Source organism: Panulirus ornatus, chromosome 11 (assembly GCF_036320965.1).
Source record: "Panulirus ornatus isolate Po-2019 chromosome 11, ASM3632096v1, whole genome shotgun sequence".
Taxonomy (NCBI): Eukaryota; Metazoa; Arthropoda; class Malacostraca; order Decapoda; family Palinuridae; genus Panulirus; species Panulirus ornatus.
The window spans coordinates 20808789-20832933 of record NC_092234.1 but is presented as its reverse complement, the minus strand read 5'-3'; the positions used below and the strand labels follow the sequence as shown (position 1 = coordinate 20832933).

General features: G+C 41.3%; 1 protein-coding gene across 1 annotated transcript in view; it reads right to left on the bottom strand.

Moving 5' to 3' along the window:
* Positions 1–24145, bottom strand: part of LOC139751368 (uncharacterized) — a 186078-nt gene that overhangs the window by 86060 nt on the left and 75873 nt on the right. The window contains exons 4-5 of the mRNA XM_071666734.1: positions 21077–21357; positions 15512–15974 (exon numbers count right to left, since the gene is read on the bottom strand). Of these exons, the coding sequence (XP_071522835.1) occupies positions 15512–15974; positions 21077–21357 (744 nt within the window). The remainder of the gene's footprint in view (positions 1–15511; positions 15975–21076; positions 21358–24145) is intronic.

Sequence of the window (24145 nt, the reverse complement as noted above, 5' to 3'; positions counted from 1 at the left end):
GTGCATATGCACCTGGGCATGAGAAGAAAGATCATGAGAGGCAAGTGTTTTGGGAGCAGCTGAATGAATGTGTTAGTGATATAGATGCACAAGACCGGGTTATAGTGATGGGTGATTTGAATGCAAAGGTGAGTAATGTGGCAGTTGAGGCAATAATTGGTATACATGAGGTGTTCAGTGTTGTAAATGGAAATGGTGAAGAGCTTGTAGATTTATGTGCTGAAAAAGGACTGGTGATTGGGAATACCTGGTTTAAAAAGCGAGATATACATAAGTATACGTATGTAAGTAGGAGAGATGGCCAGAGAGAGCTATTGGAGTACGTGTTAATTGATAGGCGTGCGAAAGAGAGACTTTTGGATGTTAATGTGCTGGAGGGATGTCTGATCATTATCTTGTGGAGGTGAAGGTGAAGATTTGTAGGGGTTTTCAGAAAAGAAGAGAGAATGTTGGGGGTGAAAAGAGTGGTGAGAGTAAGTGAGTTTGGGAAGGAGACTTGTGTGAGGAAGTAACAGGAGAGACTGAGTACAGAATGGAAAAAGGTGAGAACAAAGGAGGTACGGGGAGTGGGGGAGGAATGAGATGTATTTAGGGAAGCAGTGACGGCTTGTGCAAAAGATGCTTGTGGCATGAGAAGCGTGGGAGGTGGGTTGATTAGAAAGGGTATGAGTGGTGGGATGAAGAAGTAAGATTATTAGTGAAAGAAAAGAGAGAGGCATTTGACGATTTTTGCAGGGAAATAATGCAAATGAGTGGGAGATGTATAAAAGAAAGAGGCAGGAGGTTAAGAGAAAGGTGTAAGAGGCAAAAAAAGAGGGCAAATGAGAGTTGGGGTGAGAGAGTATCATTAAATTTTAGGGAGAATAAAAGATGTTGTGGAAGGAGGTAAATAAAGTGCGTAAGACAAAGGAGCAAATGGGAGCTTCAGTGAAGGGGGCTAATGGGGAGGTGATAACAAGTAGTGGTGATGTGAGAAGGACATGGAGTGAGTATTTTGAAGGTTTGTTGAATGTGTTTGATGATAGAGTGGCAGATATAGGGTGTTTTGGTCAAGGTGGTGTGCAAAGTGACGGGGTTAGGGAAAATGATTTGGTAAATAGAGAAGAGGTAGTAAAAGCTTTGCAGAAGATGAAAGCCAGCAAGGCAGCAGGTTTGGATGGTATTGCAGTGGAATTTATCAAAAAAGGGGGCGAATGTATTGTTGACTGGTGTAAGTTTATTCAATGTATGTATGATCCATAGTGAGGTGCCTGAGGATTGGCGGATTGCTTGCATAGTGCCATTGTACAAAGGCAAAGGGGATAAGAGTGAGTGCTCAAATTACAGAGGTATAAGTTTGTTGAGTATTCCTGGTAAATTATATGGGAGAGTAGTGATTGAGAGGGTGAAGGCATGTACAGAGCATCAGATTGGGGAAAAGCAGTGTGGTTTCAGAAATGGTAGAGGATGTGTGGATCAGGTGTTTGCTTTGAAGAATGTATGTGAGAAATACTTAGAATAGCAAATGGATTTGTATGTAGCATTTATGGATCTGGAGAAGGCATATGATAGAGTTGATAGAGATGCTCTGTGGAAGGTATCAAGAATATATGGTGTGGGAGGCAAGTTTTTAGAAGCAGTGAAAAGTTTTTATCGAGGATGTAAGGCATGTGTACGTGTAGGAAGAGAGGAAAGTGATTGGTTCTCAGTGAATGTAGGTTTGCAGCAGGGGTGTGTGATGTCTCCATGGTTGTTTAATTTATTTATGGATGGGGTTGTTAGGGAGGTGAATGCAAGAGTTTTGGAAAGAGGGGCATGTATGCAGTCTATTGTGGATGAGAGAGCTTGGGAAGTGAGTCAGTTGTTGTTCGCTGATGATACAGCGCTGGTGGCTGATTCATGTGAGAAACTGCAGAAGCTGGTGACTGAGTTTGGTAAAGTGTGTGAAAGACGAAAGTTAAGAGTAAATGTGAATAAGAGCAAGATTATTAGGTACAGGAGGGTTGAGGGTCAAGTCAATTGGGAGTAAGTTTGAATGGAGAAAAACTGGAGGAAGTAAAGTGTTTTAGATATCTGGGAGTGGATCTGGCAGCGGATGGAACCATGGAAGCAGAAGTGAATCACAGGGTGGGGGAGGGGGCGAAAATTCTGGGAGTCTTGAAGAATTTTTGGAAGTCGAGAACATTACCTCGGAAAGCAAAAATGGGTATGTTTGAAGGAATAGTGGTTCCAACAATGTTGTATGGTTGCGAGGTGTGGGCTATGGATAAAGTTGTGCGCAGGAGGGTGGATGTGCTGGAAATGAGATGTTTGAGGACAATATGTGGTGAGGTGGTTTGATCGAGTAAGTAATGTAAGGGTAGGAGAGATGTGTGGAAATAAAAAGAATGCGGTTGAGAAAGCAGAAGAGGGTGTTTTGAAATGGTTTGGTCACATGGAGAGAATGAGTGAGGAAAGATTGACAAAGAGGATATATGTGTCAGAGGTGGAGGGAACGAGGAGAAGTGGGAGACCAAAGTGGAGGTGGAAAGATGGAGTGAAAAAGATTTTGAGTGATCGGGGCCTGAACATGCAGGAGGGTGAAAGGCGTGCAAAGAACAGAGTGAATTGGAACAATGTGGTATACCGGGGTCGATGTGCTGTCAATGGATTGAACCAGGGCATGTGAAGTGTCTGGGGTAAACCATGGAAAGTTCTGTGGGGCCTGGATGTGGAAAGGGAGCTGTGGTTTCGGTGCATTATTACATGACAGCTAGAGACTGAGTGTGAACGAATGGGGCCTTTGTCGTCTTTTTCTAGCGGTACCTTGCGCACATGAGGGGGGAGGGGGTTGTTATTCCATGTGTGGTGGGGTGGGAATGGGAATGAATAAAGGCAGACAGTATTAATTGTGTACATGTGTATATATGTATATGTCTGTGTGTGTATATGTGTACATTGAGATGTATAGGTATGTATATTTGCGTGTGTGGACGTGTATGTATATACATGTGTATGTGGGTGGGTTGGGCCATTCTTTCGTCTGTTTCCTTGCTAATGCGGGACACAGCGACAAAGCAAAATAAATAAATAAATAAATAGTAGGTATGAATAAATAAAAATCTACAAGCTCTTCACCATTTCATTTCTATATTTATTCACTTATTTATATATCATACTTTGTCGGTCTCCCACGTTAGCGAGGCAGTGCAAGGAAAAAGATGAAAGAATGGCCCAACCCACCCACATACACATGTATATACATACACGTCTACACACACAAATATACGTATCAATACATCTCAATGTATATATATATATATATATATATATATATATATATATATATATATATATATATATATACACACTCAGACATATACATATATAAACATGTATATAATTCATACTGTCTGCCCTTATTCATTCCTGTCGCCAACCCGCCACACATGAAATGACAAGCCCCTGCCCCCACATGTAAGCGAGGTAGCACTAGGAAAAGACAACAAAGGCCATATTTGTTCCCACTCAGTCTCAAGCTGTCATGTATAATGCACTAAAACCACAGCTCCCTTTCCACATCCAAGCACCACAAAACTTTCCATGGTTTACCCCAGACTCTTCACATGCCTTGGTTCAATCCATTGACAGCATGTCGACCCAGGCATGCCACATCGTTCCAATTCACTCTATTCCTTGCACGCCTTTCACCCTCCTGCATGTTCAGGCCCCAATTACTCAAAATCACTTTCACTCCATCTTTCCACCTCCAATTTCGTCTCCCACTCGTTCCCTCCACCTCTGACACATATATCCTCTCTGTCAACCTTTCCTTACAAATTCTCTCCATGTGCCTAAAGCATTTCAAAACACCCTCTTCTGTTCTCTCAACCACACTCTTTTTATTACTACACATCTCTTTTACCCTTTCATTACTTACTCGATCAAACCACCTCACACCACATATTGTCCTCAAACATCTTATTCCCAGCACACCCATCCTCCTCTGCACAACAATATCTATAGCCCACGTCTCGCAACCATATAACATTGTTGGAACCACTATTCCTTCAAACATACCCATATTTGCTTTCCAAGATAACGTTCTCGACTTCCACACATTTTTCAACGCTTCCAGAACTTTCGCCCACTCCCTCATCCTATGATTCACTTCCGCGTCCATGGTTCCATACGCTGCCAGATCCACTCCCAGATATCTAAAACACTTCACTTCCACCAGTTATTCTCCATTCAAACTTACCTCCCAATTAACGTGTCCCTTGAATATATATATATAGTATCATTAAATTTTAGGGAGAATAAAAAGATGTTCTGGAAGGAGGTAAATAAAGTGCGTAAGACAAGGGAGGAAATGGGAACTTCAGTGAAGGGGGCTAATGGGGAGGTGATAACAAGTAGTGGTGATGTGAGAAGGAGATGCAGTGAGTATTTTCAAGGTTTGTTGAATGTGTTTGATGATAGAGTGGCAGATATGGGGTGTTTTGGTCGAGGTGGTGTGCAAAGTGAGAGGGTTAGGGAAAATGATTTGGTAAACAGAGAAGAGGTAATAAAACCTTTGCAGAAGATAAAAAGCTGGCAAGGCAGCAGGTTTGGATGGTACTGCAGTGGAATTTATTAAAAAAGGGGGTGACTGTATTGTTGACTGGTTGGTAAGGTTATTTAATGTATGTATGATTCATGGTGAGGTGATTGAGGATTGGTGAAATGCGTGCATAGTGCCATTGTACAAAGGCAAAGGGAATAAGAGTAAGTGCTCAAATTACAGAGGTATAAGTTTGTTGAGTATTCCTGGGAAATTATATGGGAGGGTATTGATTGAGAGGGTGAAGGCATGTACAGAGCATCAGATTGGGGAAGAGCAGTGTGGTTTCAGAAGTGGTAGAGGATGTGTGGATCAGGTGTTTGCTTTGAAGAATGTATGTGAGAAATACTTAGAAAAGCAAATGGATTTGTATGTAGCATCTATAGATCTGGAGAAGGCATATGATAGAGTTGATAGAGATGCTCTGTGGAAGGTACTAAGAATATATGGTGTGGGAGGCAAGTTGTTAGAAGCAGTGAAAAGTTTTTATCGAGGATGTAAGGCATGTGTACGTGTAGGAAGAGAGGAAAGTGACTGGTTCTCAGTGAATGTAGGTTTGCGGCAGGGGTGTGTGATGTCTCCATGGTTGTTTAATTTGTTTATGGATGGAGTTGTTAGGGAGGTGAATGCAAGAGTTTTGGAAAAAGGGGCAAGTATGCAGTCTGTTCGGGATGAGAGAGCTTGGGAAGTGAGTCAGTTGTTGTTCACTGATGATACAGCGCTAGTGGCTGATTCATGTGAAAAACTGCATAAGCTGGTGACTGAGTTTGGTAAAGTGTGTGAAAGAAGAAAGTTAAAAGTAAATGTGAATAAGAGCAAGGTTATTAGGTACAGTAGAGGTGAGGGTCAAATAAATTAGGAGGTAAGTTTGAATGGATAAAAAACTGGAGGAAGAAAAGTGTTTTAGACGTCTGGGAGTGGATCTGGCAGCGGATGGAACCATGGAAGCGGAAGTAAATCATAGGGTGGGGGAGGGGGCGAAAATTCTGGGAGCCTTCAAGAATGTGTGGAAGTCGAGAACATTATCTCGGAAAGCAAAAATGGGTATGTTTGAAGGAATAGTGGTTCCAACAATGTTGTATGGTTGCGAGGTGCAGGCTATGGATAGAGTTGTGCGCAGGAGGGTGGATGTGCTGGAAATGAGATGTTTGAGGACAATATGTGGTGTGAGGTGGTTTGATCGAGTAAGTAATGTCAGGGTAAGAGAGATGTGTGGAAATAAAAAGAGCGTGGTTGAGAGAGCAAAAGAGGGTGTTTTGAAATGGTTTGGGCACATGGAGAGAAGGAGTGAGGAAAGATTGACCAAGAGGATATATGTGTCGGAGGTGGAGGGAATGAGGAGAAGTGGGAGACCAAAATGGAGGTGGAAAGATGGAGTGAAAAAGATTTTGAGTGATCGGGGCCTGAACATGCAGGAGGGTGAAAGGCGGGCAAGGAATAGAATGAATTGGATCGATGTGGTATACCGGGGTCGATGTGCTGTCAATGGATTGAATCAGGGCATGTGAAGCGTCTGGGGTAAACCATGGAAAGTTCTGTGGGGCCTGGATGTGGAAAGGGAGCTGTGGTTTTGGGCATTATTGCATGACAGCTGGAGACTGAGTGTGAGCGAATGGGGCCTTTGTTGTCTTTTACTCGATCAAACCACCTCACACCACACATTGTCCTCAAACATCTCATTTCCAGCAAATCCATCCTCCTGCGCACAACTCTATCCATAGCCCACGCCTCGCAACCATACAACATTGTTGGAACCACTATTCCTTCAAACATACCCATTTTTGCTTTCCGAGATAATGTTCTCGACTTCCACACATTCTTCAAGGCTCCCAGGTTTTTCGCCCCCTCCCCCACCATATGATCCACTTCCACTTCCATGGTTCCATCCGCTGCCAGATCCACTCCCAGATATCTAAAACACTTTACTTCCTCCAGTTTTTCTCCATTCAAACTTACCTCCCAATTGACTTGTCCCTCAACCCTACTGTACCTAATAACCTTGCTCTTATTCACATTTACTCTTAACTTTCTTCTTTCACACACTTTACCAAACTCAGTCACCAGCTTATGCAGTTTTTCACATAAATCAGCCACCAGCGCTGCATCATCAGCGAACAACAACTGACTCACTTCACAAGCTCTCTCATCCACAACAGACTTCATACTTGCCCCTCTTTCCAAAACTCTTGCATTCACCTCCCTAACAACACCATCCATAAACAAATTAAACAACCATGGAGACATCACACACCCCTGCCGCAAACCTACATTCACTGAGAACCAATCACTTTCCTCTCTTCCTACACGTACACATGCCTTACATCTTCGATAAAAACTTTTCACTGCTTCTAACAACTTGCCTCCCACACCATATGTTCTTAATACCTTCCACACAGCATCTCTATCGACTCTATCATATGCGTTCTCCAGATCCATAAATGCTACATACAAATCCATTTGCTTTTCTAAGTATTTCTCACATACATTCTTCAAAGCAAACACCTGATCCAAACATCCTCTACCACTTCTGAAACCACAATGCTCTTCCCCAATCTGATGCTCTGTACATGCCTTCACCCTCTCAATCAATACCCTCCCATATAATTTACCAGGAATACTCAACAAACTTATACCTCTGTAATTTGAGCACTCACTCTTATCCCCTTTGCCTTTGTACAATGGCACTATGCAAGCATTCCGCCAATCCTCAGACACCTCACCATGAGTCATACATACATTAAATAACCTTACCAACCAGTCAATAATACAGTCACCCCCTTTTTTAATAAATTCCACTGCAATACCATCCAAACTTGCTACCTTGCCGGCTTTCATCCTCCGCAAAGCTTGTACTACCTCTTCTCTGTTTACCAAATCATTTTCCCTAACCCTCTCACTTTGCACACCACCTCGACCAAAACACCCTATATCTGCCACTCTATCGTCAAACACATTCAACAAACCTTCAAAATACTCACTCCATCTCCTTCTCACATCACCACTACTTGTTATCACCTCCCCGTTTGTGCCCTTCACTGAAGTTCCCATTTGCTCCCTTGTCTTACGCACTTTATTTACCTTCTTCCAGAACATCTTTTTATTCTCCCTAAAATTTAATGATACTCTCTCACCCCAACTCTCATTTGCCCTCTTTTTCACCTCTTGCACCTTTCTCTTGACCTCCTGTCTCCTTCTTTTATACATCTCCCACTCAATTGCATTTTTTCCCTGCAAAAATCGTCCAAATGCCTCTCTCTTCTCTTTCACTAATAATCTTACTTCTTCATCCCACCACTCACTACCCTTTCTAATCAACCCACCTCCCACTCTTCTCATGCCACAAGCATCTTTTGCGCAATCCATCACTGATTCCCTAAATACATCCCATTCCTCCCCCACTCCCCTTACTTCCATTGTTCTCACCTTTTTCCATTCTGTACTCAGTCTCTCCTGGTGCTTCCTCACACAAGTCTCCTTCCCAAGCTCACTTACTCTCACCACCCTCTTCACCCCAACATTCACTCTTCTTTTCTGAAAACCCATACAAATCTTCACCCTAGCCTCCACAAGATAATGATCAGACATCCCTCCAGTTGCACCTCTCAGCACATTAACATCCAAAAGTCTCTCTTTCATGCCCCTGTCAATTAACACGTAATCCAATAACGCTCTCTGGCCATCTCTCCTACTTACATACGTATACTTATGTATATCTCGCTTTTTAAACCAGGTATTCCCAATCACCAGTCCTTTTTCAGCACATAAATCTACAAGCTCTTCACCATTTCCATTTACAACACTGAACACCCCATGTATACCACTTATTGCCTCAACTGCCACATTACTCACCTTTGCATTCAAATCACCCATCACTATATGTGTGTGTGTGTGTGTGTATATGTGCGTGTGTATGTATATGTATAAGTGTGTGTGTATATATATATATATATATATATTATCCCTGGGGATAGGGGTGAAAGAATACTTACAAAGCATTCCTCGCGTGTCGTAGAAGGGGACTAGAGGGGACGGGAGCGGGGGGCCAGAAATCCTCCCCTCCTTGTATTTTTTTAACTTTCTAAAATGGGAAACAGAAGAAGGAGTCCACGGGGAGTGCTCATCCTCCTCGAAGGCTCAGACTGGGGTGTCTAAATGTGTGTGGATGTAACCAAGATGTGAAAAAAGGAGAGATAGGTAGTATGTTTGAGGAAAGGAACCTGGATGTTTTGGCTCTGAGTGAAACGAAGCTCAAGGGTAAAGGGGAAGAGTGGTTTGGGAATGTCTTGGGAGTAAAGTCAGGGGTTAGTGAGAGGACAAGAGCAAGGGAAGGAGTAGCAGTACTCCTGAAACAGGAGTTGTGGGAGTATGTGATAGAATGTAAGAAAGTAAATTCTCGATTAATATGGGTAAAACTGAAAGTTGATGGAGAGAGATGGGTGATTACTGGTGCATATGCACCTGGGCATGAGAAGAAAGATCATGAGAGGCAAGTGTTTTGGGAGCAGCTAAATGAGTGTGTTAGTGGTTTTGATGCACAAGACCGGGTTATAGTGATGGGAGATATACATAAGTATACGTATGTAAGTAGGAGAGATGGCTAGAGAGCGTTATTGGATTACGTGTTAATTGATAGGCATGCGAAAGAGAGACTTTTAGATGCTAATGTGCTGAGAGGTGCAATTGGGGGGATGTCTGATCATTATCTTGTGGAGGCGAAGGTGAAGATTTGTAGGGGTTTTCAGAAAAGAAGAGAGAATGTTGGGGTGAAGAGAGTGGTGAGAGTAAGTGAGCTTGGGAAGGAGACTTGTGTGAGGAAGTACCAGGAGAGACTGAGTACAGAATGGAAAAAGGTGAGAACAAAGGAGGTAAGGGGAGTGGGGGAGGAATGAGATGTATTTAGGGAAGCAGTGATGGCTTGCGCAAAAGATGCTTGTGGCATGAGAAGCGTGGGAGGTGGGTAAATTAGAAAGGGTAGTGAGTGGTGGGATGAAGAAGTAAGATTATTAGTGAAAGAGAAGAGAGAGGCATTTGGATGATTTTTGCAGGGAAAAAATGCAAAGGAGTGGGAGATGTATAAAAGAAAGAGGCAGGAGGTCAAAAGAAAGGTGCAAGAGGTGAAAAAGAGGGCAAATGAGAGTTGGGGTGAGAGAGTATCATTAAATTTTAGGGAGAATAAAAAGATGTTTTGGAAGGAGGTAAATAAAGTGCGAAAGACAAGGGAGCAAATGGAAACTTTAGTGAAGGGGGCTAATGGGGAGGTGAAAACAAGTAGTGGTGATGTGAGAAGGATATGGAGTCAGTATTTTCAAGGTTTGTTGAATGTGTTTGATGATAGAGTGGCAGATATAGGGTGTTTTGGTTGAGGTGGTGTGCAAAGTGAGAGGGTTAGGGAAAATGATTTGGTAAACAGAGAAGAGGTAGTAAAACCTTTGCGGAAGATGAAAGCCGGCAAGGCAGCAGGTTTGGAATTTATTAAAAAAGGGGGTGACTGTATTGTTGACTGGTTGGTAAGGTTATTTAATGTATGTATGATTCATGGTGAGGTGCCTGAGGATTGGCGGAATGCTTGCATAGTGCCATTGTACAAACGCAAAGGGGATAAGAGTGAGTGCTCAAATTACAGAGGTATAAGTTTGTTGAGTATTCCTGGTAAATCATATGGGAAGGGTATTGATTGAGAGGGTGAAGGCATGTACAGAGCATCAGATTAGGGAAGAGCAGTGTGGTTTCAGAAATGGTAGAGGATGTGTGGATCAGGTGTTTGCTTTGAAGAATGTATGTGAGAAATACTTAGAAAAGCAAATGGATTTGTATGTGGCATTTATGGATCTGGAGAAGGCATATGATAGAGTTGATAGAGATGCTCTGTGGAAGGCATTAAGAATATATGGTGTGGGAGGCAAGTTGTTAGAAGCAGTGAAAAGTTTTTATCGAAGATGTAAGGCATGTGTACGTGTAGGAAGAGAGGAAAGTGATTGGTTCTCAGTGAACGTAGGTTTGCGGCAGGGGTGTGCAATGTCTCCATGGTTGTTTAACTTGTTTATGGATGGGGTTGTTAGGGAGGTGAATGCAAGAGTTTTGGAAAGAGGGGCAAGTATGCAGTCTGTTGTGGATGAGAGAGCTTGGGAAGTGAGTCAGTTGTTGTTCGCTGATGATACAGTGCTGGTGGCTGATTCATGTGAGAAACTGCAGAAGCTGGTGACTGAGTTTGGTAAAGTGTGTGACAGAAGAAAGTTAAGAGTAAATGTGAATAAGAGCAAGGTTATTAGGTACAGTAGGGTTGAGGGTCAAGTCAATTGGGAGGTAAGTTTGAATGGAGAAAAACTGGAGGAAGTAAAGTGTTTTAGATATCTGGGAGTGGATCTAGCAGCAGATGGAACCATGGAAGCGGAAGTGAATCATAGGGTGGGGGAGGGGGCGAAAATTCTGGGATCTTGAAGAATGTTTGGAAGTCAAGAACATTATCTCGGAAAGCAAAAATAGGTATGTTTGAAGGAATAGTGGTTCCAACAATGTTGTATGGCTGCGAGGCATGGGCTATGGATAGAGTTGTGTGCAGGAGGGTGGATGTGCAGGAAATGAGATGTTTGAGGACAATATGTGGTGAGGTGGTTTGATCGAGTAAGTAACGTAAGGGTAAGAGAGATGTGTGGAAATAAAAAGAGTGTGGTTGAGAAAGCAGAAGAGGGTGTTTTGAAATGGTTTGGTCACATGGAGAGAATGAGTGAGGAAAGATTAACAAAGAGGATATATGTGTCAGAGGTGGAGGGAACAAGAAGTGGGAGACCAAATTGGAGGTGGAAAGATGGAGTGAAATAGATTTTGAGTGATCGGGGCCTGAACATGCAGGAGGGTGAAAGGCGTGCAAGGAATAACGTGAATTGGAACGATGTGTTATACCGGGGTCGACGTGCTGTCAATGGATTGAACCAGGGCATGTGAAGCGTCTGGGGTAAACCATGGAAAAAGCTGCGGGGCCTGGATGTGGAAAGGGAGCTGTGGTTTCAGTGCATTATTACATGACAGCAAGAGACTGAGTTGAATGAATAAAGGCAGACAGTATGAATTATGTACATGTGTATATATGTATATGTCTGTGTGTGTATATATATGTGTACATTGAGATGTATAGGTATGTATATTTGCCTGTGTGGACGTGTATGTATATACATGTGTATGTGGGTGGGTTGGGCCATTCTTTCATCTGTTTCCTTGCGCTACCTCGCTAACGCGGAAGACAGCAACAAGGCAAAATAAATAAATAGTAGGTATGAATATTCAAGAAGGAACATTAAGGAGAAGCATTAGGTAGAAGTAGTAGGTAAGACTATTAGGCAGAAGCATTAGATGGAAGTAGTCAGTAGGATCATTAGGAAGGAGCCTCTGCAAACACTGCACTAGCCTTGTCCTCAGCCAGTAGCCTGTTAAGGGTGAGGCACTAAAGGTTAAAAAGTGGCAATGGAGTTCACTAGTTATTGAAATTCTACTGCCATGGCCACCCCCTTGAGGGAGTTCCATAGGGGATCAGGCAGGAGATATACAGAGAGACATATAGACAGGATATCAAAGCATCCAAGCATGGGTAAGTGCATTTGTCAGTTAAAGACCCTACATTTTTGCATTTCAACCACAAAAATACTAAAATAACTCTTGAGAACTAGTAATCATAAGTTTCTTTCTCACACATTCCATACCAACTTCTGATCAAATGTAACCAATTATGTCCTATTGGGGTTCTGATGTAACTTGGGTATGGTATATTTTTGCATGTGCTTACATTAGTACTTCATCACTTAGCTAAAGGTAAAAAGAGAATCCTATAGTGTTAAGAAAGTTTATACTCTTGCCAGAATTGCAAATATGATCTTTACAGTATGAAAATTTCCATTCGCAAACACTGAAAGTTTTTCATATCCGAAGGCCCTAAAGTCATTCTCCAAGTAAGTGCAGTGGATAAATCTGACTGTGCATAAAACATTCCATTAATGTTATTTCATTTATTCTTATACTTACATCAATTTACTGGTCAAAAGTGTTGCCAAAAAAAAATATCTTGGGGATAGAGAAATATGATTCACTCAACCACTTGAGTTTAGTGAACTTTATGACCTGCATCTGCAAAGTTTCATCATTTTCAGTTTCATAAATAAGCAAGTGTTTGCTTTGAAGAATGTATGTGAGAAATACTTAGAAAAGCAAATGGATTTGTATGTAGCATTTATGGATCTGGAGAAGGCATATGATAGAGTTGACAGAGATGCTCTGTGGAAGGTATTAAGAATATATGGTGTGGGAGGCAAGTTGTTAGAAGCAGTGAAAAGTTTTTATCGAGGATGTAAGGCATGTGTACGTGTAGGAAGAGAGGAGAGTGATTGGTTCTCAGTGAATGTAGGTTTGCGGCAGGGGTGTGTGATGTCTCCATGGCTGTTTAATTTGTTTATGGATGGGGTTGTTAGGGAGGTGAATGCAAGAGTTTTGGAAAGAGGGGCAAGTATGAAGTCTGTTGGGGATGAGAGAGCTTGGGAAGTGAGTCAGTTGTTGTTCGCTGATGATACAGCGCTGGTGGCTGATTCATGTGAGAAACTGCAGAAGCTGGTGACTGAGTTTGGTAAAGTGTGAGAAAGAAGAAAGTTAAGAGTAAATGTGAATAAGAGCAAGGTTATTAGGTACAGTAGAGTTGAGGGTCAATTCAATTGGGAGGTGAGTTTGAATGGAGAAAAACTGGAGGAAGTGAAGTGTTTTAGATATCTGGGAGTGGATCTGGCAGCAGATGGAACCATGGAAGCGGAAGTGGATCATAGGGTGGGGGAGGGGGCGAAAATCCTGAGAGCCTTGAAGAATGTGTGGAAGTCGAGAACATTATCTCGGAAAGCAAAAATGGGTATGTTTGAAGGAATAGTGGTTCCAACAATGTTGTATGGTTGCGAGGCGTGGACTATGGATAGAGTTGTGCGCAGGAGGATGGATGTGCTGGAAATGAGATGTTTGAGGACAATGTGTGGTGTGAGGTGGTTTGATCGAGTAAGTAACGTAAGGGTAAGAGAGATGTGTGGAAATAAAAAAAGCGTGGTTGAGAGAGCAGAAGAGGGTGTTTTGAAATGGTTTGGTCACATGGAGAGAATGAGTGAGGAAAGATTGACCAAGAGGATATATGTGTCGGAGGTGGAGGGAGCGAGGAGAAGAGGGAGACCAAATTGGAGGTGGAAAGATGGAGTGAAAGAGATTTTGTGTGATCGGGGCCTGAACATGCAGGAGGGTGAAAGGAGGGCAAAGAATAGAGTGAATTGGAGCGATGTGGTATACCGGGGTTGACGTGCTGTCAGTGGATTGAATCAAGGCATGTGTATGGGGGTGGGTTGGGCCATTTCTTTCGTCTGTTTCCTTGCGCTACCTCGCAAACGCGGGAGACAGCGACAAAGCAAAAAAAAAAAAAAAAAAAAAAAATAAGCAATAAGGAAGTCTTGGCAAATAATATGAGGAGAGAAATAGGACTGGAAAAGCCTAAAAGAAGTGAAAGCTGAGGATGTGCCTCACAAAAACATTAGATACTACTACATCTTTGATACCTGTTTCCTCTGGGAACTCCATAAAGGGGTCGACCAGGGCAAAAGAGTCTCTATTACTGATGAACTCCAATGCCACTTCTTAGCCTTTAATGCCTCATCCTTAACAGGTCAATGGCAGAGGACAACTCTAGTGCGGTGTTTCCAGAGGTACCTACCAAATGTTCCTACTGATTACCTAATATGTCTAACTGATGTTCCTGCTTAATGTTCCAACCAACTATTTCTACCTAATACTCCCATGTAATGTTCCTACTTGCTACTTCTACCTAATGCTCCTGCCTAATATTGGAACAAAGAATAGCTTTTATGCAAAAGTTATATGAAGAACTTTACATTATTTTCTATGTGTGTGCCAAATAAAAGATGAAAGTATGTCCTTGTGACTGGAGAAGCAAGAGTCACATTATAATTACAACTAGGTCGTGAAAGATGGATTATATAGGATTCTTAATGTCTAGGAAGCACTTATATTGTCAATGGAGGAATGCAGGCTGAATTCTGAAGAGTAGGCAAGTCATCAGTACAGGAAAGAAAAAGATGATAAAAATCCAAACTTACTTATTTAGTAAGGTCTGTCAGAGTATAAGATTGAACTAACTATGATGTAAATAAGTGAAACCTGGGTTTGTGGAAGAATGATTGTTCAGGTGCAAGGAAAGGAAGTGGATTTTCTTTATGAAATCTGTAAATGCAATATGGAATAAATGGGAAGGCCAGACAAAGGAGACACAAAGGTGCACGATGAGGTTATTTACTTTCTAACTTAAATTGTAGCAGAAACAGGATAGTAAAGCAAAAGGCAACTCCCCAATCACCTATCTATCTTGCTCAACTGCTGAAAAAATACCATGGAAATATCACAGAGGAGCATGAAATATTTCCTACCAGTTTTACAAACAACTGCACTAGAAGTAGACACTGAAAAGGAAAAGGGTTAGATGGCTCTTCTTGAAGCAGGATTAATCACTGATGACTGATATCATTGAAATTTTTGTCCAGGTCCAACTGACATTCTTTGCATTTAATACATCTACAGGAAGTTATCCAATGTTCTACCCTCTACATCTGAAAAGACTTTTGATCACATCATGAAGTGGTATGGAAATTGTAAAAAAAAATCATGAAAGTACATAGCAATGAGGTTGATGGACAAAGAAGCAGTAAGTCACTGACCGTGCAACTGATTAAAATGTACGGGTAAGCTAATATGGTAAGTGTCAGCATGGAGATAAGTAAGATGCGCAAGAGCTTGAGTTCTGGAACAGAAGTTAGCATGATTCATCTTAATGGATGGTGGAAGTAGACTGGTTACTAACAAAGCTTTCCCACACTCCTAAACAGACTTAATATGAATATATATTGCAAAACAAAAACAGTTACTGACCTGCTTCGATTCATCGTAGTTCAGTGTAGTTTCATTGTCATCAGAGTATATGGATGAGCTATTCACATGATGCAAGTAATCCTGATAATACTCCACTGCCAGGAGAATGTCTGTGTATACATCCAGATAGTAGAATACTGAAGGTAGAAGGAAACATGATAGAAAGAACCAGAAGTTCCAGCAGTGACGTTGAGCTCTAGTTGATTCATACATGGCCTGCAGCTGTGCCCGAGCCTTAGAGCTTGCTTCTGTTGTTCCAAGCTGTACGCGAAGGCACATCTCTGCACTGGGTTTAGTACTATGAAGAAGTTTTTCACACTCCAGGACACGTACAACTGCATTATCATACTGCCCCAGGTTATTCCTCTCAGTATAAAACTGTAACAGTGTCTCACCATTTGTTGCCTTGACATGAACTTTCCGAACTAAACTGTATTCTAGAAACCTCTGAACAATATCATATCTGGAGATAGAAATTATGAATAGTAATCAGTATCTTCCCCATCACATTCAGTACAAGAAAAGTTGTAAAACCAATGTGTACTGGAATACAGGATAATAGATGATCTTTTCATACAGTAACATACATAGTACTAGCAAAACATACCCAGTCATGACCATCTCAGGCAAAAAGAAAATGAACTAAGAGGCACAACATGAAGAGACTAGCTGAGGTTCCTCAATCTTTTGTAAAAAGATAACAGGAGGAAAAAAAAGATAAAAGAAAGAAGAGAATGGCACAGCTTTGTTGTTCACAGCACAAAGGAGGTATAATAATGGTCAAGCCTTATGTCTCTGGTCTCTACACAGAAACCATGAAAAGTGGCAACTAGGTACATGCCACAGGTGACAGGGAGAAATGCTGACAACTAATGAAAAAAGTTGGAAAAACAATAGTGATACTACAGAAAGTAGTGACATGATATGCAAACAAAAGTGTAGCAATCTTAATGCAACGTAAAGAGAAAGTGTATCACCATCCCCTGAACTGCATTAGGGTTACATTCTGGAACACCTTTTAGCAAGTTTAGGTATCATTTACTGATCAAAAGAAATTTTTCTATATCTAACTCTCAAATATAAAATAAACCTGAAACAACGGAACAAGATATCAAATTCCTCAATAATTTTCAACATTTAAAACTTCCTCTCATAGTAGACAAACATCTTAAGTCATATCAAATCACAGCAGTTTAGTCATACTGGATGGTCATATGAGATACACAAAATAGAAATATATATATTTTTCTTATATCTATTATATCATCTATTTGTTTATTATATAAGGGGACGGGAGTAGGGGGCAAGAAACCCCTCCCTCCTTGTATCTTAACTTTCTGAAAGGGGAAACAGAAGAAGGAGTCACTCAAGGAGTGCTCAACCTCCTCGAAGGCTCAGACTGGGGTGTCTAAATGTGTGTGGATGTAACCTAGATGAGAAAAAAGGAGAGACAGGTAGTATATTTGAGGAAAGGAACCTGATTGTTTTGGCTCTGAGTGAAAGCTCAAGGGTAAAGGGGAAGAGTGGTTTGGGAATGTTTTGGGAGTAAAGTCAGGTGTTGGTGAGAGGACAAGAGCAAGGGAAGGAGTAGCACTACTCCTGAAACAGGAGTGGTGGGAGTATGTGATAAGAGGGTCAGAAAGTAAACTCTAGATTGATATGGGTTAAACTGAAAGTGGATGGAGAGAAATGGGTGATTATTGATGCATATGGACCTGGGCATGAGAAGAAAGATCATGAGAGACAAGTCTTTTGGGAGCAGCTGAGTGAGTGTGTTAGTAGTTTTGATGCACGAGACTGGGTTATAGTGATGGGTGATTTGAATGCAAAGGTGAGCAATGTGGCTGTTGAGGGAATAATTAGTGTACACAGGGGTGTTCAGTGTTGTAAATGGAAATGGTGAAGAGCTTGTAGATTGGGGATACCTGGTTTAAAAAGAGAGATATACACAAGTATACGTATGTAAGTAGGAGAGATGGCCAGAGAGCGTTATTGGATTATATGTTATTTATGTTATATGTTATTTGATAGGCGTGTGAAGGAGGACTTCTAGATGTTAATGTACTGAGAGGTGCAACTGCAGGGATGTCTCATCATTATCTTATGGAGGCGAAGGTGAAGATTTGTAGAGGTTTTCAGAAAAGAAGGGAGAATGTTGGGGTGAAGAGAGTGGTGAGAGTAAGGGAGCTTGGGATGGAGACTTGAGTGAGGAAATACCAGGGTAGACTGAGTGCAGAATGGAAAAAGGTGAGAGCAAAGGACGTAAGGGGTGTGAGGAAGGAATGGGATGTATTTAGGGAAGCAGTGATGGCTTGTGCAAAAGATGCTTGCGGCATGAGAAGGGTGGGAGGTGGGCAGATTAGAAAGGGTAGTGAGTGGTGGGATGAAGAAGTAAGATTGTTAGTGAAAGTTAGTTAGAGAGGAATTTGGACGAGTTTTGCAAGGAAATAATGCAAATGACTGGGAGATGTATAAAAGAAAGAGACAGGAGGTCAAGAGAAATGTGCAAGAGGTGAAAAAGAGGGCAAATGAGAGTTTGGGTGAGAGAGTATCATTAAAATTTAGGGAGAATAAAAAGATGTTCTGGAAGGAGGTAAATAAAGTGCGTAAGACAAGAGAACAAATGGGAACATTGGTGAAGGGGGCTAATGGGGAGGTGATAACAAGTAGTGGTGATGTGAGAAGGAGATGGAGTGAGTATTTTAAAGGTTTGTTGAATGTATTAGATGATAGAGAGGCAGATATAGGGTGTTTTGGTCAAGGTGGTGTGTGAAGTGAGAGGGTTAGGGAGAATGATTTGATAGACAGAGAAGAGGTAGTAAAAGCTTTGCGGAAGATGAAAGCTGGAAAGGCAGCAGGTTTGGATGGTATTGCAGTGGAATTTATTAAAAAAGGGGGTGACTGTGTTGTTGACTGGTTGGTAAGGATATTTAATGTATGTATGACTCATGGTGAGGTGCCTGAGGTTTGGCAGAATGCTTGGATAGTGCCATTGTACAAAGGCAAAGGGGATAAAGGTGAGTGTTCATATTACAAAGGTATGAGTTTGTTGAGTATTCCTGGGAAATTATATGGGAGGGTATTAATTGAGAGGGTGAAGGCATGTACAGAGAATCAGCTTGAGGAAGAGCAGTGTCGTTCCAGAAGTGGTAGAGGATGTGTGGATCGGATGTTTGCTTTGAAGAATGTATGTGAGATATACTTAGAAAAGCATATGGATTTGTATGTAGTATTTATGGATCTGGAGAGGGCTTATGACAGAGTTGATAGAGATGCTTTGTGGAAGGTATTAAGAATATATGGTGTGGGAGGCAAGCTGTCAGAAGCAGTGAAAAGTTTTTATCGAGGATGTAAGGCAATTGAACCAGTAGGAAGAGAGGAAAGTGACTGGTTCTCAGTGAATGTCGGTTTGTGACATGGGTGCGTTATGTCTCCATAGTTGTTTAATTTGTTTATGGATGGGGTTGTTAGGGAGGTGAATGCAAAAGTTTTGGAGAGAGGGGCAAGTATGCAGTCTGTTGTGGATGAGAGAGCTTGGGAAGTGTTAGTTGTTGTTCACTGATGATACAACACTGGTGGCTGATTCGGGTGAGAAACGGCAGAAGCTGGTGACTGAGTTTGGTTAAGTGTGTGAAAGAAGAAAGTTGAGAGCAAATGTGAATAAGAGCAAGGTACAGTAGGGTTGAGGGACAAGTCAATTGGGGGGTAAGTTTGAAGGGAGAAAAACTGGAGGAAGTGAAGTGTTTTAGGTATCTGAGAGTGGTTTTGGCAGCGGATGGAACCATGGAAGTTGAAGTGAGTCACAGATTGGTAGAGGGGGCGAAGGTCCTGGGAGCGTTGAAAAATGTGTGGATGGCGAGAACATTATCTCAGAAAGCAAAAATAGGTATGTTTGAAGGAATGGTGGTTCCAACAATGTTATAAGGGTGCGAGGCATGGGCTATAGATAGAGTTGTGCGGAGGAGAGTGGATATGTTGGAAATGAGATGTTTGAGGACAATATGTGGTGTGAGGTGGTTTGATCGAGCAAGTAATGAAAAGGTATGAGAGATGTGTGGTCATAAAAAGTGTGGTTGAGAGAGCAAAAGAGGGTGTTTTGATATGATTTGGTCACATGGAAAGAATGAGTGAGGAAAGATTGACCAAGAGGATACATGTGTCCGAGGTGGAGGGAATGAGGAGAAGTGGGAAACCAAACTGGAGGTGGAGGGATGGAGTGAAAAAGATTCTGAATGATCGGGGCCTGAACATGCAGGAGGGTGAAAGGCGTGCAAGGAATAGAGTGAATTGGAACAATGTATGTATATCATACTTATGCCAATGAATCCATCCTACATACTTCAACTCATTTTCCATCCTTTCCTGACCCTAATATCCTTTTTCTTTCATTTAACATATTCCCTCAATGTGGAATGGGAAGCAAGTACCCAAATAAGTTCAAATGTAAAATGCAATATTTACCCATACCTCTTTCTAAATCTAGCACATTTCCATGATTGCACTTCAAAACACCATAATGGAATTCCACAATATCATAAAACATGTTTAGCATGATTATATCCTTGACTCTATCCTGGAAACCCCATATGTTGAATATTTCAAAATCTGCTTTCCCAAAGTTGGAAGAGTTGTAATTCATTAAGTGCCAAAACTACTTTTCTTCAAACTAGCAATTCCATGTCTACAATGTCTCATTCACTCCTGTATGAAGAACTGCTTGCATTTCTACTTTTCTCAGTCAATGTGGAATCAAAAGTCTTCTACCTTATTAACTCTCCTATAATCACCTCTTTTCAACCATCCCTTTCCATCCACCATAAAGTTGCTGCCCTTTTTCTGTTCTTTACGTACTATTTCAGACACTACAATGAGAAGCTGTCTTCAAGTGTCCCACAAAACAAGATCCAGGCTCATGAAATGTACCTAGCTGCTGCTTTCCACAGTTTCTGTGTAAAGACTAGTCTGACAAGACCTGATCATTATGGATCCTTCTTCCCTCAGAGAGCAAAGACACAAAGTTCTCTTCTTTCTTTCAACTTTCTCTCTTCATATAACCTTTCCACTTTCATAAGTAAGGTCTACAAATACCTGTGAACTTAAATTAAGCTGTACAACCTTTTTCTCATATTCATCACTTCTTTTTATCAAAAACAGATATAACTAGAACATGTTTTTGTGCTTGTGCCAGAAACACTACTTAAAAGAGAAAAATACACTGACTGCTACATCTAAAATTCACCATTTTAATCTTCTATTCTCTTCCTTGTTGATTAAGCAAGCTTCCTGCCTATGAACACCATATGTCATAAGGAAATAAAATCTGTAAACATGAAATACATGGTTCTGTTGGATATATGATAACAGATGATTTGGGTGACGCTTAGAAGTGTCAGTAATGGCTCATGCATCTACAGTGCTAGATAATTTTAATACAGAAGAGATAATAAGTAAAATTGCAGGACAATTAGGAGACCAACAAAACACAGTAGCATTATGGGCTATGTTCATGACAAACTCAAGAGTAATACTTAATTCCCTGTACCAACCAAACCTCAAGACCCCAACCTGCTAGCATTGATGGCGTAGTATATAGGTGTGTAACCAATGTTGTCACAACGATTGATATCCACATCACGTTCCTCCAACTCCGAAGTTGTCAGAAGCATGTCGATAACTGTGACATTACCATTCTTGGCAGCCATGTGCAGTGCTGATCCTCCACGGTTGTCCACAAGGCTTAAGCGTGTGCCAGCATTGATAAGCTGCTGCACACAAGCTAGCTGGTTGTTGCGGATGGCCACAAACAGAGGTGTCTCCCCATGGTTGTTCTTCACATCAGGTGACAACTGGAAGAAAATTCCATTATTCTTCATGTAAAGAGGCTCCTTCTACTATTAGGTATTTTTGTGAGCTACATGGTCTGTTTTCTTTAACTGACACTTATCATCTACACAATCCAAAACACTTTGCAAAAGTAAACAACTTTAATAAAACATACAACTTAAATACTCGGAAAAGCAAATGGATTTGTATGTAGCATTTATGGATCTGGAGAAGGCATATGATAGAGTTGATAGAGATGCTCTGTGGAAGGTATTAAGAATATATGGTGTGGGAGGCAAGTTGTTAGAAGCAGTGAAAAGTTTTTATCGAGGATGTAAGGCATGTGTACGTGTAGGAAGAGAGGAAAGTGATTGGTTCTCAGTGAACGTAGGTTTGCGGCAGGGGTGTGTGATGTCTCTATGGTTGTTTAATTTGTTTATGGATGGGGTTGTTAGGGAGGTGAATGCAAGAGTTTTGGAAAGAGTGGCAAGTATGAAGTCTATTGTGGATGAGAGAGCTTGGGAAGTGAGTCAGTTGTTGTTCGCTGATGATACAGCGCTGGTGGCTGATTCATGTGAGAAACTGCAGAAGCTGGTGACTGAGTTTGGTAAAGTGTGTGTGAAAGAAGAAAGTTAAGAGTAAATGTGAATAAGAGCAAGGTTATTAGGTACAGTAGGGTTGAGGGTCAAGTCAATTGGGAGGTAAGTTTGAATGGAGAAAAACTGGAGGAAGTAAAGTGCTTTAGATATCTGAGAGTGGATCTGGCAGCGGATGGAACCATGGAAGCGGAAGTGGATCATAGGGTGGGGGAGGGGGCAAAAATCCTGGGAGCCTTCAAGAATGTGTGGAAGTCGAGAACATTATCTCGGAAAGCAAAAATGGGTACGTTTGAAGGAATAGTGGTTCCAACAACTTTGTATGGTTGCGAGGCATGGGCTATGGATAGAGTTGTGCGCAGGAGGGTGGATGTGCTGGAAATGAGATGTTTGAGGACAATGTGTGGTGTGAGGTGGTTTGATCGAGTAAGTAACGTAAGGGTAAGAGAGATGTGTGGAAATAAAAAGAGCGTGGTTGAGAGAGCAGAAGAGGGTGTTTTGAAATGGTTTGGGCACATGGAGAGAATGAGTGAGGAAAGATTGACCAAGAGGATATATGTGTCGGAGGTGGAGGGAATGAGGAGAAGTGGGAGACCAAATTGGAGGTGGAAAGATGGAGTGAAAAAGATTTTGTGTGAGCGGGGCCTGAACATGCAGGAGGGTGAAAGGAGGGCAAGGAATAGAGTGAATTGGATCGATGTGGTATACCGGGGTTGACGTGCTGTCAGTGGATTGAATCAGGGCATGTGAAGCGTCTGGGGTAAACCATGGAAAGCTGTGTAGGTATGTATATTTGCGTGTGTGGACGTGTGTGTGTATACATTGTGTAGGGGGGTGGGTTTGGCCATTTCTTTCGTCTGCTTCCTTGCGCTACCTCGCAAACGCGGGAAACAGCGGGAAAAAAAAAAAAAAAAAAACTTAAATAATCCTGAACTATCATTCCATTAAGAAAAAATTAATTTCAACTCAAAAGGTGGTTCCACTATCATTCCTGATGAATGCCATACCAAACATGTAACATATGCTACAATGGATGGCAATCTCAATTCTTGCAGCTCTAACACTATCACACTACAGAAGAATACCTCCTCTACTTTTTTGGATTGGATATTTGAGCCTAAAGCACTATCAGCCTTGCAACCAAATAGCAATCATGAAGCAAAAGGGGAAGTAACCAACAATACACTAACACTTATGCTATGAAGATCTAAATATAATAAAGACAAATACCAGGAATTTACTTCATTGTCTAACAGAGTCAGGAAAAACTGCATTGAGAAAAAAAAATGGCACAACACTTTCAAATGTACTCAAAGAAAACAACTCTCCAACAGTACACTGAAGATATTCACACTTATATATATGGAAATATAAGGGTTAAAACTAACGAGATTGAATGCTTTAACTGTAGTACGTACATAAATGTGGTAGAATGAGACTTTTATCTGATTATGACTAAATCATTTTGAAGGTGGTAGAATGAGACTTTTACCTGATTATGACAAAATCATCTCACGACTTACGGCGAGTCAAATGATGACCAAACAGTTATATAGTTTCAGTTGTGATAATTTACTTAAAACATCTAGTATGCCAACCACAACACATGAATCATCTTTAGTAACAATCATTCCCTTCACATCCTCATCTGAAATGCCTCTGGCTTCATCAAACTACCCACAGATATATCAGCTTAAAACAAGATATACATTAATGACAATGGACATGTTTAGTATACAGTATATATGTTTATGAATATGACAAATATATGACCATAAATGATGGAGTTAGGGGAGAAAGAATATTGCCCACATATTCCCTACCTGTCACAGAAGGCAACTACGATGGGTGGGAGTGGGTGGTTCGAAATCCTCCTTTCCTGTGTTACTTTCCAAAAGAAGTAACAGAGCAAGAAACCAAGTGAGGAATTTTCCCTCTACACCTCAGTAATCTGTTCTTAACAATACCTCACTTACATGGGAAATGGCGAGCATGTATGAAAAAAATGATGGATGTGCAAACTACATGCAAGATATATCAATAGATATGAGATGAATGACTAAATATAAGAGAGAACTGTAGGTAGTACAGAAAGAAAACCCATTTCACTAATGCAGTCTGTGAATAAATGAGAGAGTACTTAGTCAGTGGACAGTTAAAAAAATCATCTCATCCCGTAAAATAGGGTGCACATATGAAGTATCATACTCCTTGA